Genomic DNA, 16376 nt, shown 5'->3' on the forward strand with positions numbered 1-16376 from the left:
ATGGCCCTCTGGTGGATCTCAGTATTCCATCAGGACAGAAAGGTTAGAGGTCACAGCCTTGGTCTGGAGCTGTTTTCACACAAAACAAGCGTGTCCCCGGGATAGATAGCAGCACTGAAAAATGTGTTTTTCCTTGAGCGTGCAAGAATGAAAGATTTAATGCTCTCCTCTCCCCGCCTCTTTGATTTAATATTATGGAGCTGCGATCTGAGGTCATTGCTTTGTCGTTGTTTTTATTGCATTTCTGATTGAGCGTCAACCTAGTTCAAGGGGAGGGGAGTGAGAGAGATGGAGAGGTAGATGGAGAGAGAGCTGAAGAAAGAGGAGGGAGCAAGAGAGTGAGAGAGAGAGAGAAGAGAGAGTGAGGGAGGGAGATTGAAGAGAGGCAGAGAAAAAGGAGAGAGGACAGATAGGTAGATGTGGAAAGAGAGAGAGGGCAAGGAGGTGGAGATAAATAGATGGATGGATGGATGTGTATTATTATGTGGCTCCCTGCAGTCAAGGACAATGAGACAGAGGTCCCACTCAATCTCCTGAAGAGGAGTCCCCATGGAAATGACACTGTGTCCTCTCCACCCTCCCTGCAGTGTGTCCTGTTCTTCCATGCTATATCTGCCTAGGTCTATCCCCCCTCTCTCTCTTCTGTCTCTCTCCTGTATGTTTCTCCTTCTGCTGCTAGCTCCCTCTAACCCCCCTTTTTCTCATTCTCTCCCTGTATCCTCCTCACTGTCTTCTTCAACCCTTTACGTCTTTCTCCATCCCCTGGAATATAAGAGTACAATAAACCACACCTCTCTCTCTCTCCCTCTCTCTCTTTCTCAGTGGTGAGGAGGTATCCTGTGTTTGTGGGTAGAGCTCATCGTTCCTCACAGAGACAGGAGCTGCACATTCACACAGTACTCCAGGTCAACCGCACACTCTACATAGGAGCCAGGTAACCAACAACATCAACAATCACCTCTAAGATATATTCCATACCACACCCCTAACAATCCCCACTTTTATCTTTCAGCAGTTACATCGACTGGTTTATGATAAGGTCACTGTAAAACCCTTTTGATCCACACTGCTTTCCCCCCTGTTTCTCTCCCCTCCTGATGTATATTCCAGAGATGATCTATATAGAGTGGAGCTGGACAATATGTCAGGGGACGAAATATTCTACAGCAAGGTGAGAGACACACACACACACACACACACACAAAACACACACACACGCTAACTGTGTGAGCGCACTGGTATCACATACACCTGATGAAATCATACCCCAGTGTGATAACCCACCGGTCATGTCATTTTGTGTTCTTCTGCTAGAAGCGGACGTGGGAATCCAATAAGAATGACATTCGAGTCTGCAGGATGAAGGGCAAACGTGAGGTTAGTTTCCATCCCTGTGTCAGCCTACACACACCCAACACTGTCACACACACACACACACACACACACACACACACACACACACACACACACACACACACACACACACACACTCCTTTAGAAATCATATAGCCCGACAGATACCTACACACATCTGCCCACCCACACACCCATAAGGGAACTTTATATGTCCGACTCACAATCATTAGCCACGACATACACGCTCTCTCCCATACACACTCACAGAGGAATATTCTCTACAATACACACATGCATCGCTGCCCACACACAGAGAAACTCTATCCCCCGCTATACACACCTGTAACCCTCTGAGCCAGGTCTCCTTCTCTAGCCCAGAGAGAAGCACGTGTCAGTCAGAAACTTACCTTTAGGGAAACTCTCTAGGCTACTCTTCCCTGTGTGAGGGAGCTGTTGTTTATCTGTTCTAATATCCCCAGTAACATGTTTTTCCAGTGAGAATGTGATACCCTGCAATTGATCTGAGTAATACGTAGTGTCCGAAAAATAGCTTTGGTGATGAAATTTCACTTCCTGGTGTTATAATAAAAAGCTGGAGCTGGAGCACACCCAGATAGGGCTCCTGAGTGGTGCAACGGTCTAAGGCACTGTGTCTCAGTGTGAGAGGTGTCATGGCAAACCCTGGTTCAATTCCAGGTTGTATCACAACCGGCTGTGATTGGGAATCCCATAGGGTGGCACACAATTGGCCCAGCGTCATCCGGGTTTGGCCGGGGTAGGCCGTCATTGTAAATAAGAATGTGTTCTTAACTGACTTGCCTAGTTAAATATATATACATTTTTAAACACAATTATTTTGTGTAGAAATGCTGTAAGCTGTAAACTGTAAGCTACAAAACTAAATAAAGAGTGTGTGACTATTTATTTGTATAACTTCCTTATGTTATAAAATACATTTTACCAAGACAAATATGTTTATTCAAGCTCTGAATCGTTCAGTGGGGTCTTTCTCTAACATATCATTAGCATTATATCCAAAAAGTCCGATTTCATAACCGAATACATCCGATAATAAGCACTGAGCTCTGACATAGTGGTGCAGGCTTCTCGTGACAACTTTTGAGGATTTTACATTTTGTGGTCTTTGTCTTCAAAGTTGTTTACGTGGGTCGCAAAAATCTAAATTAGCATGGCCCGCGCTGAATTGAAAATAAAATGCTTTGGAAATAAATAGCTTCGTATGCGCTCCGTGCTCCGTTGACATTTCACAGAGATACGCTTGTTTTTGTGAGAAATCTTCGAAAGAGAACAGGAATGTTCTAATTAATATGAAAAGCGTATATTAAAATATTAAAATACGTCTCAAAAACAATATCCATCTTACCTCTGTATTGTTTTATGTCCTGCGGAGTCGAAAAAGAAAGAAAGACTAGTTCAATGGGAAAGTGAGCCTGTCGGGTAGCCAATAGCCTACATTCTTGCACAGAATCCAGCCGAGCTGACGAGATGCAATTTTCCAGATTTTCCACCACTTTTTTTCTTGTGGTCTCCATTGATTTAGTCACCCTAATTCTGCCGTCCTACAAAGGTAAAAACTCTTAAGGACCTTTGAACGGATTATGATGGAGACATGATGTTTGAGCCATTGGTGTTTGAGCCATCTTAGAGGAGTGTCTACACAACTAATGTTTTTTTTTACTCATTGGTCAAAATATGCGTTTTGGGCACTCTAACATGGGTACTATGGGGTGATATGATCAAAGTGAATAATGAAGGCAAAAAGAGACCTAAGAGATAAAGGAAAGAGGGTATAGAGAGCGAACGAGAGAATGGGGGAAGGAGAAAGTCAGTACAGGAGGGAGGGAGTAACCACTGGAGATAAATAGAGGGGGTAGAAGACCACACAGTCACAGATCAAATGAGAGCGATAGAGAGAGACAGTGGAGGTAAAGAGAGCGTGGGAGATAGAAAGAGGCGTATGACATTAAGGTAGACAGATGAAAGGAGAGGAAGGGAGAGAAGGAAACAGAGCGAGTAAGTACATCAAAGGTGTGAGAGGCCGTCAGGCCGAGAGAGGGTAGGAGGAAGGAGAGTGAGGGGGAGCTGAAAGTGAGAAAGAGCAAAAGTGTAAGGGAGAAAGAATGAGTAAGAGAGAGAAGAAAAACTAGCGCATGTAGAGGTACTTCTAGCTCGCGTGGACCCAAGGGGAGCTCATAAAGAGTGAACGTTGTGGGGAGCTCAGGCTAAAGCGCAGGGATACATCTGAACGGTGTGATGTATGTTAAGGGTGTAAAAGAGACTTAGGTTCGGTGTAATTTCCCTAAGGCTTACTTACGTTAGTGGTTGTTTTCACCTAAGCCATCCCATAGTTCAGCCTAGCTCATTATATTCCAGCCATGACACATGTAGTGTGTAAAGTAAACCAGACCTGTTCTGTACACTAAGAAGTGATTTATGCACTACTTTTGTCATGTGCATATGATATTAAACTAATTTATCTGCCTAACCAGTTGAGGGATGGGTTTGAAATACACACACACACACACACACTTGTATGCACACTGTGGCGTTCCTAGGATTTAAAGGCATTTAGGGCTTAGCCCAAAGCCAGTAAGGGGGTCCAGGGGCATCCTCCTCTGGCATAAAAATAAGCAATTTCAACCGCTAAATGCATGAATTTGATGCACTTTGAGATGATCATTGAGAGATTGGAACATTGAAAGACGAGATCTTTTTCATGTAACTTGCTCCTTTCCACCTGCCACAGCAGACACTGCCAGTACTCAATTACAATAGCTACTGTGGGCCTCTCTACTCTGGAACACATACATCTACAGTGTATTGCCAAAAACCTCCATGCTGATCAACAACTTCAAACATGAACTCTGACCTGTCCAATGAGCCAAACTGATTAAGAATTCCCACAGTACCAAAACGCGCACACACTCACACACACACACACACACACACACACACACACACACACACACACACACACACACACACACACACACACGTACGGTGCAGTAATTAGAATCCATAGAGCAGCTTTAATTGATACAGTCTGTGTGCTCACACCTCCTCTGCCTCTCTCCATCGCTTTCTCTGTGCTGTCTGCTGCTGTCGCTTTTGTCCTTCCTTCTTCTCTTGCTGTCTCTGAGTCTTCTATGTTGCGCTCTCTTTTGTCTACCCTCCTTTCTCGTCCTGTCCTGGTTGTAAAAAGTGTAAAAGGAAGCTATTGTTTTAATAGTCATTTCACAGGCTTTTTTCACCTCACCTGCAAATTCTTTGTAAACCATGTTTTACCTTTTCACTGTCTGTATTTCGCCTGTTATAATTTGTGAAAATAAATAAAATGAATTAGAATCTATAGAACAACTTGGAGTCATACAGTCTACTGTGTGCTCAGCCCACCTCTGTTCTCTCTCCATCTGCCCTCTGTCACTTTCATCTGTCACTTTCTCTGTGTCTTGTTAGTCGCTGTCTGTGTCTTGTCTCAGGTTCTTGTTTGTTACTGTCTCCTTTGTTTAACCTCTTTTGTTATGGCCTGTTCTGTTCTTCTGGTGTCTCTCTCCATCATCTACTCTTCTGTTGCTGTCTCTGTGTCTTGTCTGTTGTCTCTATCTGTCACGTTCCTGACCTGTTTTCCTTTGTTTTGTATTCATTTTAGTTGGTCAGGGCGTGAGTTGGGTGGGTTTGTCTATGTTTGTATTTCTATGTGGGGTTTTGTGTTCGGCCTGGTATGATTCTCAATTAGAGACAGGTGTGTATTGTTTGTCTCTAATTGAGAGTCATACAAAGGCAGCCAGGGTTTCACTGGTGTTTTGTGGGTGTTTGTTCCTGTGTCCACACAGGACAGTTGAAGGTTAGTCACGTTTGTTGTTTTGTAGTTTTGTAGTGTCTTGTTTTGCTGTGTTCATTAAAAGATGGCTTATTTCCCTCAATCCGCATCTTGGTCCTATCCATGCTCCTCCTCGTTTGAGGAGGAGAACAACATTGACTGCCTTTACAGAAACACCCACCACAACAGGACCAAGCGGAGTGAAGAAGGGCAGCGACAGCAGCAGAGACAGACAGAGGAATGGACATGGGAAGACGTCTTGAACGGCAAGGGTTGCTACACATGGGAGGAGATCCTGGCTGGAAAGGATCGCCTCCCATGGGAACAGCTGGAGGCAGCGAGGAGAGCAGAGGCAACCGGAGAGAGGAACCGAAGGTATGAGGGTACGCGGCTAGCACGGAAGCCCGAGAGGCTCACCCAAAAATTTCTTGGGGGGGGGGCTAAAGGGGAGTGTGGCGAAGCCGGGTTGGATACCTGAGCCAACTCCCCGGGCTTGCCGTGGAGTAAGAGGGCGTCGTACTGGTCAGACACCGTGTTATGCGGTAAAGCGCACGGTGTCCCCAGTACGCGTGCTTAGCCCAGTGCGGGCTATTCCACCTTGCCGCACTGGGAGGGCTAGGTTGGGCATCGAGCCGAGTGCCATGAAGCCGGCCCAACGTATCTGGTCTCCAGTACGTCTCCTCGGGCCGGCGTACATGGCACCAGCCTTACAGGTGGTGTCCCCGGTTCGCCTGCATAGCCCAGTGCGGGCTATTCCACCTCGCCGCACTGGCAGGGCTACGGGGACCGTTCAACCTGGTAAGGTTGGGGAGGCTCGGTGCTCAAGAGCACGTGTCCTCCTTCACGGTCCGGTATATCCGGCGCCACCTTCCCACCCCAGCTCAGTACCACCAGTGCCTACACCACGCACCAGGCTTCCAGTGCATCTCCAGAGTCCTGTTCCTCTTCCACGCACTCTCCCTATGGTGCGTGTCTCCAGCCCAGTGCCTCCAGTTCCGGCACCACGCACCAAGCCTCCTGTGCGTCTCCAGAGCCCTGGACGCACTGTTCCTTCTCCCCGCACTCGCCCTGAGGTGCGTGCCCTCAGCCCGGTACCTCCAGTTCCGGTACCACGCACCAGGCCTAGAGTGCGCCACGAGAGTCCAGTGTGCCCTGTTCCTGTTCCCCGCACTCGCCCTGAGGTGCGTGCCCTCAGCCCGGTACCTCCAGTTCCGGTACCACGCACCAGGCCTATAGTGCGTCTCAGCCGGCCAGAGTCTGCTGTCTGCCCAGCGGTGCCTGAACGGCCCGTCTGCCCAGCGCCGTCTGAGCCATCTGTCTGCCCAGCGCCGTCTGAGCCATCTGTCTGCCCAGCGCCGTCTGAGCCATCTGTCTGCCCAGCGCCGTCTGAGCCATCTGTCTGCCCAGCGCCGTCTGAGCCATCTGTCTGCCCAGCGCCGTCTGAGCCATCTGTCTGCCCAGCGCCGTCTGAGCCATCTGTCTGCCCAGCGCCGTCTGAGCCATCTGTCTGCCCAGCGCCGTCTGAGCCATCTGTCTGCCCAGCGCCGTCTGAGCCATCTGTCTGCCCAGCGCCGTCTGAGCCATCTGTCTGCCCAGCGCCGTCTGAGCCATCTGTCTGCCCAGCGCCGTCTGAGTCAGCCGTCTGCCACGAGCCATTAGAGCCGCCCGTCTGTCCCGAGCCAGTAGAGCCGTCCGTCAGTCAGGAGCCGCTAGAGCCGTCCGCCAGTCAGGAGCCGCCAGAGACGCCCGCCAGTCAGGAGCTGCCAGAGACGCCCGCCAGTCAGGAGCTGCCAGAGACGCCCGCCAGTCAGGAGCTGCCAGAGACGCCCGCCAGTCAGGAGCTGCCAGAGACGCCCGCCAGTCAGGAGCTGCCAGAGACGCCCGCCAGTCAGGAGCTGCCAGAGACGCCCGCCAGTCAGGAACTGCCCTACAGTCCGGAGCTGCCCTACAGTCCGGAGCTGCCCTACAGTCCGGAGCTGCCACTCAGCCCGGACCTGCCGGAGTCCCTCAGCCAGGACCTGCCGGAGTCCCTCAGCCAGGACCTGCCGGAGTCCCTCAGCCAGGACCTGCCCCTTGTCCCGGTGCTGCCCCTTGTCCCGGTGCTGCCCCTTGTCCCGGTGCTGCCCCTTGTCCCGGTGCTGGCCCTTGTCCCGGTGCTGCCCCTTGTCCCGGTGCTGCCCCTTGTCCCGGTGCTGCCCCTTGTCCCGGTGCTGCCCCTTGTCCCGGTGCTGCCCCTTGTCCCGGTGCTGGTCGCTCATTTAGGTGGTGTTAGTGGGAGGGTGGTCATTGGGAGGGGGATAAAGAAGCGGGGATTGATTATGGTGGGGTGGGGACCACGACCAGCGCCAGAGCCGCCACCGTGGACAGACGCCCACCCAGACCCTCCCCTAGACTTTGTGCTGGTGCGCCCGGAGTTCGCATCTTAAGGGGGGGGTTCTGTCACGTTCCTGACCTGTTTTCCTTTGTTTTGTATTCATTTTAGTTGGTCAGGGCGTGAGTTGGGTGGGTTTGTCTATGTTTGTATTTCTATGTGGGGTTTTGTGTTCGGCCTGGTATGATTCTCAATTAGAGACAGGTGTGTATTGTTTGTCTCTAATTGAGAGTCATACAAAGGCAGCCAGGGTTTCACTGGTGTTTTGTGGGTGTTTGTTCCTGTGTCCACACAGGACAGTTGAAGGTTAGTCACGTTTGTTGTTTTGTAGTGTCTTGTTTTGCTGTGTTCATTAAAAGATGGCTTATTTCCCTCAATCCGCATCTTGGTCCTATCCATGCTCCTCCTCGTTTGAGGAGGAGAACAACATTGACTGCCTTTACACTATCCAATCATCTACTCTTCTGTTGCTGTCTCTGTGTCTTGTCTGGTGTCTCTCGCCATCATCTACTCTTCTGTTGCTGTCTCTGTGTCTTGTCTGGTGTCTCTATCCATCATCTACTCTTCTGTTGCTGTCTCTGTGTCTTGTCTGGTGTCTCTATCCATCATCTACTCTTCTGTTGCTGTCTCTGTGTCTTGTCTGGTGTCTCTATCCATCATCTACTCTTCTGTTGCTGTCTCTGTGTCTTGTCTGGTGTCTCTCGCCATCATCTACTCTTCTGTTGCTGTCTCTGTGTCTTGTCTGGTGTCTCTATCCATCATCTACTCTTCTGTTGCTGTCTCTGTGTCTTGTCTGGTGTCTCTATCCATCATCTACTCTTCTGTTGCTGTCTCTGTGTCTTGGCTGTTGTCTCTATCCATCCTCCACTCTTCTGTTGCTGTCTCTGTGTCTTGTCTGTTGTCTTTATCCATCATCTACTCTTCTGTTGCTGTCTCTGTGTCTTGACTGGTGTGTCTTTTTAGTTTTGCAATCCAAAACGGTCAAGGGGATACTGGGTTACCTTAACTTGTTTTGGGCCTGTGTCATCCTCTTCCCTTCCTGTTGCCCCTGGCTGCTGCTGTTTTAAGGGCTCCACTGGCCTGCTGTTCTCATCTGTCCTCTTCCTTGGCTCATCTCCAAGGTAGCGAAGTAGAAGTGCAACATATCATTAGTTAGTTTTAAAGTAACTGTATACTGACATGACCAGTGTTGTAAAGTACTTAAGTAAAAATACTTTAAAGTACTACATTAGTAGTTTTTTGGGGGGTATCTGTACTTTACTATTTATATTTTTGACTTTGACTTTTACGTCACTACATTCCTAAAAAAAATAATGTACTTTTTACTCCATACATTTTACTCCATACATTTTCCTGACACCCAAAAGTACTCATTACATTTTGATTGCTTAACAGGACAGGACAATTCCTGGTCATCCCTTCTGAATCTGATCTGGTGGACTCTCTAAACACAAATGCTTTGTTTTTACAGTGCCTTCAGAAAGCATTCAAACCCCTTGACCCCACATTTTGTTACGCTACAGCCTTATACTAAAATCTATTAAATAAAAAAATCTTCAGCAATCTACACCAAATACCCTATAATGACAAATCGAAAACAGGTTTTTAGACACTTTTGCAATTGTATTCAAAATAAAAAACAGAATAACTATATTTATATAAGTATTCAGACCCTGCTATGAGACTCTAAATTGAGCTCAGGTGCGTCCTGTTTCCATTGATCATCCTTGAGATTTCTACAACTTGATTGGAGTCCACACCTCCAATTGTCATTCAGGGGCACACTTCAACACTTAGACTCAGACATCACTTACAGGAGGAAGGTAGTTAGTGGGGAGTTGTAATCTGCAAATTACCCCGTTGACCCTCCGGAGGACCTCGAATGGCCCCACAAACCAGGGACTCAGCTTCTTACAGGGCAGGTGGATCGGGAGGTTCCTGGTGGAGAGCCAGACTTGATCACCAGGATGGAACACGGGATCCGCCTGCTCTTTCTGACGGTGGACAATGCGCTGGATTCTCATGTGGGCATTTTCCATACCTCCTCTGCACACTTGAACCACTTGTCTACCGCGGAAGCTTCGGTCTGGCTCGGGCTGGCTGATAACCCAGAACACACTGGAAGGGAGTCAGCCCGGTGGAGGAGTGTTGCAATGAATTCTGGGTGTATTCAGCCCAAGGAAGTAATCGGGCCCACTCCCCCTGCCAGTCCTGGCAGTGGCTCCTCAGGAACATCCCCAGCTCCTGGTTCATCCTCTCCACCTGCCTGTTAGACTGAGGACGGTACCCAGAAGTGAGGCTGACCGTGATCCCCAGCTTTCCATGAAAGCCTTCCATACATGTGATGTGAATTGGGGGCCACGATCGGAGATGATATCCTCCAAAAGGCCATAGTGCCGGAAGACCTGCTGGAACAGTGTCTCAGTGACCTGGAGAGCGGTAGGGAGACCTGAAGGAGGGATGAAATGGCATGATTTAGAGAATCTGTCCACTATCAACAAAATGGTGGTAAAACCATCAGAAGAGGTGAGATCAGTGACAAAGTCAGTGGACAGATGATACCAGGGGTGCTGAGGTATGGGAAGGGGAAGGATTTTCCCTGCCGGAGTGTTCTGGGGGGATTTGGATTAGGCACATACTGAACAGGAGTTGACATAACAAGTGACATCCTGAGCCAAGGTGGGCCACCAGTGATGCACTGAATGGAAGGGTGATACCTGGATGTCCAGCAACGACAGCTGTGTGCGCCCAGGTCAATAGCTGATCCCTTATCTCCGTGGGAACGTAGGTGCGCTCAGGAGGACAGGTGCAGGTGCGGGTTCCCTCTCCAGGGCCTGGCGAATGTCCACATCTATGTTCCAGAGCACGGGGGCTATGACTCGAGAGGGCGGATTATGGAATCGTCGAGACGGGACAGGGCATCGTCTTTGATGTATTTTGAACCTGGGCGATATGTCAGCGTGAAATCAAACCTGGTGAAGAAAAGGGCCGACCTGGCATGTCGCAGGTTCAGTCGCCTAACTGTCCGTATGTATTCCAGGTTCCGATGGTTGGTGAGGATGAGAAATGGGTCCTGGGTGCACTCCAGCCAGTGTCTCTAATGCCAACTTCACCGCCAGGAGCTCCTGATCGCGAACATAATAGTTCCTCTCTGCAGGAGACAGTTTTTTTAAGTAATATGCACATGGATACAATTTCTGTGGATTACCTTGATGTTGGGACAGGACAGCCCCCACACCTACTTCTGAAGCGTCCACCTTGTCGTGACTTTACTTACTATGCACAATTTATAGGAGTCTCCTAAAATCACATTCACTATCTTATCAAAAATACTTTCATCATTTTTCATATCTCATATACAATGTTAAGGATGGAAACTTGACAGATAAAGGGGATATACTTTCCAAGTTACAGTATTTCCTTTTTAACCTTTTTAATGACATCACTAAATAAGAACCAATATGACATTAGTTTTCTATAGATCATTTCCGACCCTTCCCCACATTCTTATGTTAGAAATATTGTTCCAGTGTTTACTTTTTGAATGAGTTAGAGTTTCGGTGGGAAAAGCCTGTCAACAAAGACATGCCTTTGGTTCATACTGGAGGGGGAGAGTGAGAGTCCTCTTATCCTGTAATTTACAACAGGGTGTGAACTGTCAACCCCCCAGCAGCTCCCTCCCCCCCTCTGTGGGTGAGGGAGGGCCTGGTTACTGTCAGCCACCGCCAAACTGATCTGACCAATTCTGATCCTCACAGGACAGTCATGATAACCTCCACCACAAAGGGCACCGTAGGATCTGGATGTTTAAGAAACAGGGCGGAAGTGAAGCGACCCTTCAGTAGGCGGAAGGCATGTCAGCTGCAGAATTCCATCCCAACTTCCAGGGACCACCCTTGAGGAGAGAACTTAGAGGAGAGGCAATCAAGCTACAGTTCTTAATGAATTGACGGTAGAAGTGGGCAAATCCCCAAAACCGTTGGAACCCCTTTATGGTGGTTGGGACTGGCCATGACCTGACAGCATCCACCTTCCTCTCATCCATCATGACACCTTGCGGGCCAATCTGGTAACCCAAAAAGGAGACCTCCTCCTGATGGAATTGGCACTTCTCCGCTTTAACGTACAGCTAGTTGGCCAGGAGGCGTTCCAGGACTACTCGGACACGAGCGATGTGCTCTTCCAAGGATGCCGAGTAAACCAGGATGTCATCAATATACACGTCCACCTGGCGTCCAAGCATGTCCCAGAACACCTCGTTGAATGCCTGGAACACTGACAGAGTATTGGCTAATCGGTGGTGGGGGCTCCCATCTGATGAGTGAAATAGAGGGAGCACTGGAGTAGGAAGCCATGGCATTTCAATGGAGTCCCGTCATATTTGTCTGGGAGGGACAATCAGGCATCGCTCATCAGGACGGACTGCTGTATGGGCCGGGGTACTGGCTTGACTTGTAGTAGAGAATCCTCCTCTGTTTGGAGATGACACCCCTCGAGTAATGTTGACTCGTTGAAGAACGCAGAGGACCTTATCAATAGCCGTCCCCAAATGAGCTAGCTGGTCATGGTGTTGATGAAGTAGGTGTCCCTGTTCGCCGACCATCTAGAAGATGCCTTGGTTAACTGCTGCTTCCATTCGTGGAGGAAAGAGTAAGTAATCAAAGGAGTAATGAAGTCCAGGTGTGACTGATGAGACGCAGGTGTGTGTAATGATGGTTTCCAGTTGTGAGTAAAGATGGGTTGCCAGGACCGGTGGTTTGTAGACCGGTGACGTTGAGCGCCGGAGCGGGGGAGCGGGAGTGGACGTGACAGACACCATCAGACACATTGTGTCCTGACTGTCAAATAGTTCTTAAACCATTTGCAGGACTACTTATCCAGGCCCATTTCAGACAGTTTTTGAATGAGTAGTGAATCGTCAACCGTATCGAATGCCTAACAAAAGTCTTTAAATTAGGCAGCACAATGTTTTTTTATGATCTAGCCTATTTAAAACATAATCTAAAACAAGCGTAGTTGTCCTGATGCCCAGATCTAAAACCAGATTGGTGCATATTTAGTTAAAAAAGTTCTTAGCTGGGAGTTGGTCAGGGATTCTAATACCTTGGCTAGGCAAGATAACTTGGAAATTGGGCAGTAATAATCTAAGTTAGAAGGATCTCCGTATTTATGTAGGGGGAGGACATGCCATTTTCCAAATCTTAGGGAGAACACCAGTAGAAATTAAAAATGCAGGTTAAAGGTTCAACAATGAGTGGGGCAGAGCGCTGTAGTAAGAAGGGGTCAGGTGAATCAGCCCCTGTGAATTTCTTTACATCGATCTTTAGCAAGGCCCTTAAATACATCGTAGACATCAAATTATTTAAATGAAAATAAAGTATGGGAGTCTTCTGAAATGACTAAACACATTTTATTAGACTAACCTTTCAAACAAGTGCAAAAAAATGTTTTTCGTTTTTTTTTGTCTAGTATGGGACCAGAGGCTGTCGAAACCTGCTGGGGCAACGAGGCGGTGAAGTGTTGTTTCAAAGATTTGACCACTTTCCAGAACTTGGCTGGCTTACCACCACTCGCCGATACACAATTCAAGAAATATGTTGATTTTGCTTTTCTAACCAGAGATAGATATTTATTTCTCAAATTTCTGAATGACTGCCAATCAGATGTAGAATCAGTCAGTCTAGCCTTAGCCCAAGCTACATTTCTTTCCTGTAAATTCTCAGACAGTTCATGCGTGAACCATAGTCTTTTGTATGGTGCATAATTATCTGCAACAGAGTTAAACAAGGAAATCAAATAATTAAGGGCCTTATCCGAGTCACTGCAAGTTGGTATAACCCACCAGTCACTCAAACCCAGCTCAAAACACTTTGCTCATTAAAATTCCTAGAATTTATCTTTGTAATAGTGTGTGAGCGAGATTTAGGTAGCTTAACATCTTTTATGCAGGCAGTACAAATATATTTCATCCTATCAGATACTGGCATAAACCAATACAGATTAAGATCACCCACTATTAATAATCTTGATGTAGCATAGTTAGACAGCAGGTCAGACAATTTGCTAAGAGCACATAAGGAGGCCAAAGGAGGGTGATAAATTCCCACTAGCGTCAGATGGGCATTATTACCAAGGCCCACATTTAAGACTAGACATTCACATTGCTTAGGTAGAGAGGCGGTAATGGACACATAAACATTTAAGTTGCTCTTTATTTGTATGGCAACACCCCCTCCTCTGTCAACTCTGTCAGATATAAATACATTATAACCAGTCAGAGACACATCAGACAAGATTCAGTTATAACCAGAATGTCTGCGTTGGTTTGAGAAGCAAGAGTTACAATAAGATACGTTTTCTAAATCAAACTTATTCTAAATCAAACGTTCAAATCAGATGGAGTTTCAAATACGAACATGCCATGTTAATTAAGTAGGTAACCCCTTATTAGAAAACAGCATGGAGGCTTGAATTGGAACAGATACACGATTGCCTGCCTAGAACTGAACCATTACGCCTATGAGTTGAACAAGGAAATGGATTAAAACAAGACTCAACCTGTTGTGGGCAAGGACTGACATCCCATCATTTTTGTAGCACCTCTTCAATATTAGCACTCAGCATTCTAGCTCCTCCCCTGTTCGGGTGCAAGCCGTCCCTTTTTAAGAACTGAGGATGTTCCCAAAAGAAGTTGAAATTGGTAATAATATCCAACTCTCTTTCAGGGCAGTTTTGACTTCATCCAAGATTCCACTGAAAATAGCCGGGAGAATGATCAACTCCACGATCGTGTGTAGGAATAGCGCCAGAAAGGATCATCTGCTTGCCGGTAGCCAATAACTTGTTCTTCAGGTATTCTAAATCCTGTCTCAACTCCCCCCCATTGCCGCAGCCTGATGTTGCTAGTACCGGCATGCACGACCAGCGTGTGAAGCTCCGTGTTTCAGTCTAGGATGACCATAAGCTCCAAGTAATGTCACGCACCGTGACTCCAGTAATGCCCCGGTAGCCACTACATCCTGGACAATGGAACTCCCGACTGTAGCTACCTTGAGGAGAGGGGGTCGTGGATTCCCACTCTCAAATGTTGTTTTTTGCCATCATTGTAAGCCTGCCACACTCACACTATACGATACATTTATTAAATATAAGAATGAGTGTGAGGTTTTGTCACAACCCGGCTTGTGGGAAGTGACAAAGAGCTCTTATAGGACCAGGGCACAAATAATAAAATAGTAATAATAAATAATTTTGCTCTTTATTTAACCATCTTACATATAAAACCTTATTTGTTCACCGCAAATTGTGAATAACTCACCACAGGTTAATGAGAAGGGTGTGCTTGAAAGGATGCACATAACTCTGCAATGTTGGGTTGTATTGGAGAGAGTCTTAGTATAAATAATTTTCCACCCACAGTCTGTGCCTGTGTTTAGTTTTCATGCTAGCGAAGGCTGAGAATCCACTCTCACATAGGTACGTGGTTGCAAAGGGCATCAGTGTCTTAATAACAGAGTGATTTGCCAAGGCAGGATACTCCGAGCGCAGCCCAATCCAGAAATCTGGCAGTGGCTTCTGATTAAATTACATTTTCACAGAACTGCTTGTTGCAATTTCGATGAGGCTCTCTTGTTCAGATAACGGTAAGTGGACTGGAGGCAGGCCATGAAAAGGATAACGAATCCAGTTGTTTGTGTCACCCGTTTCAGGAAAGTACCTGCGTAATTGCGCACCCAACTCACTCAGGTCCTTCGTTATATCACATTTGACATTGTCCGTAAGCTTGAGTTCATTTGCACACAAAAAATAATACAATGATGGAAAGACCTGTGTGTTGTTAATGCAGACAGAGAAGAGCTCCAACTTCTTAATCATAGCCTCAATTTTGTCCCGCACATTGAATATAGTTGCGGAGAGTCACTGTAATCCTAGAATCAGATCATTCAGCTGAGAAAAAACATCACCCAGATAGGCCAGTCGTGTGAGAAACTCGTCATCATGCAAGTGGTCAGACAAGAGAAAATGATGGTCAGTAAAGAAAACTTTAAGCTCATCTCTCAATTAAAAAAAACGTGTCAATACTTTGCCCCTTGATAACCAGTGCACTTCTGTATGTTGTAAAAGCGTTACATGGTCACTGCCCATATCATTGCATAATGCAGAAAATACACCAGAGTTCAGGGACCTTGCTTTAACAAAGTTAACCATTTTCACTGTAGTGCACAAAACATCTTTCAAGCTGTCAGGAATTCCTTTGGCAGCAGCAGCCTCTTGGTGCACGCTGCTGTGTACCCAAGTGGCGTTGGGAGCAACTGCTTGCACGCGCGTTACCACTCCACTATGTCTCCCTGTCATGGCTTTTGCACCATCAGTACAGACACCAACACATCTTGACCACCAAAGTCCATTTGATGTTACAAAGCTGTACAGTACTTTAAAAATATCCTCTCCTGTTGTCCTGGTTTCAAGTGGTTTGCTGAAGAGGATGTCTTCCTTAATTGACCCCCCATAAATGTAACGGACATATACCAGGAGCTGTGCCAGGCCCGCCATGTCTGTTGACTCATCCAGCTGTAATGCATATAATCCACTGGCTTGTATGCGAAGCAGTAATTGTTTCAAAACATCTCCCGCCATATCACTGATGCATCGTGAAACAGTGTTGTTTGATGAAGGCATTGACTGTATAGTTTTTTGGGCCTTTTCCCCCAGCATTGTCCCGGCCATATCCGCGAAGAATGAAGTCCTCCACAATAGTATGGGGCTTGCCTGTCCTAGCCCCTCGGTAGCTCACCATATAAGACGCTT

General features: G+C 47.2%; 1 protein-coding gene across 4 annotated transcripts in view; it reads left to right on the forward strand.

Annotated features, from left to right (window-relative positions):
* Window positions 1-16376, forward strand: part of LOC129824326 (semaphorin-6B-like) — a 55248-nt gene that overhangs the window by 16431 nt on the left and 22441 nt on the right. For all 4 annotated transcript variants that reach the window (XM_055883895.1, XM_055883897.1, XM_055883894.1 and 1 more), the window contains 3 exons: window positions 823-934; window positions 1111-1171; window positions 1315-1377. In XM_055883895.1, the coding sequence (XP_055739870.1) occupies window positions 823-934; window positions 1111-1171; window positions 1315-1377 (236 nt within the window). The remainder of the gene's footprint in view (window positions 1-822; window positions 935-1110; window positions 1172-1314; window positions 1378-16376) is intronic.

The sequence above is a fragment of the Salvelinus fontinalis genome, chromosome 26 (assembly GCF_029448725.1).
Source record: "Salvelinus fontinalis isolate EN_2023a chromosome 26, ASM2944872v1, whole genome shotgun sequence".
In the NCBI taxonomy this organism is placed as follows: Eukaryota; Metazoa; Chordata; class Actinopteri; order Salmoniformes; family Salmonidae; genus Salvelinus; species Salvelinus fontinalis.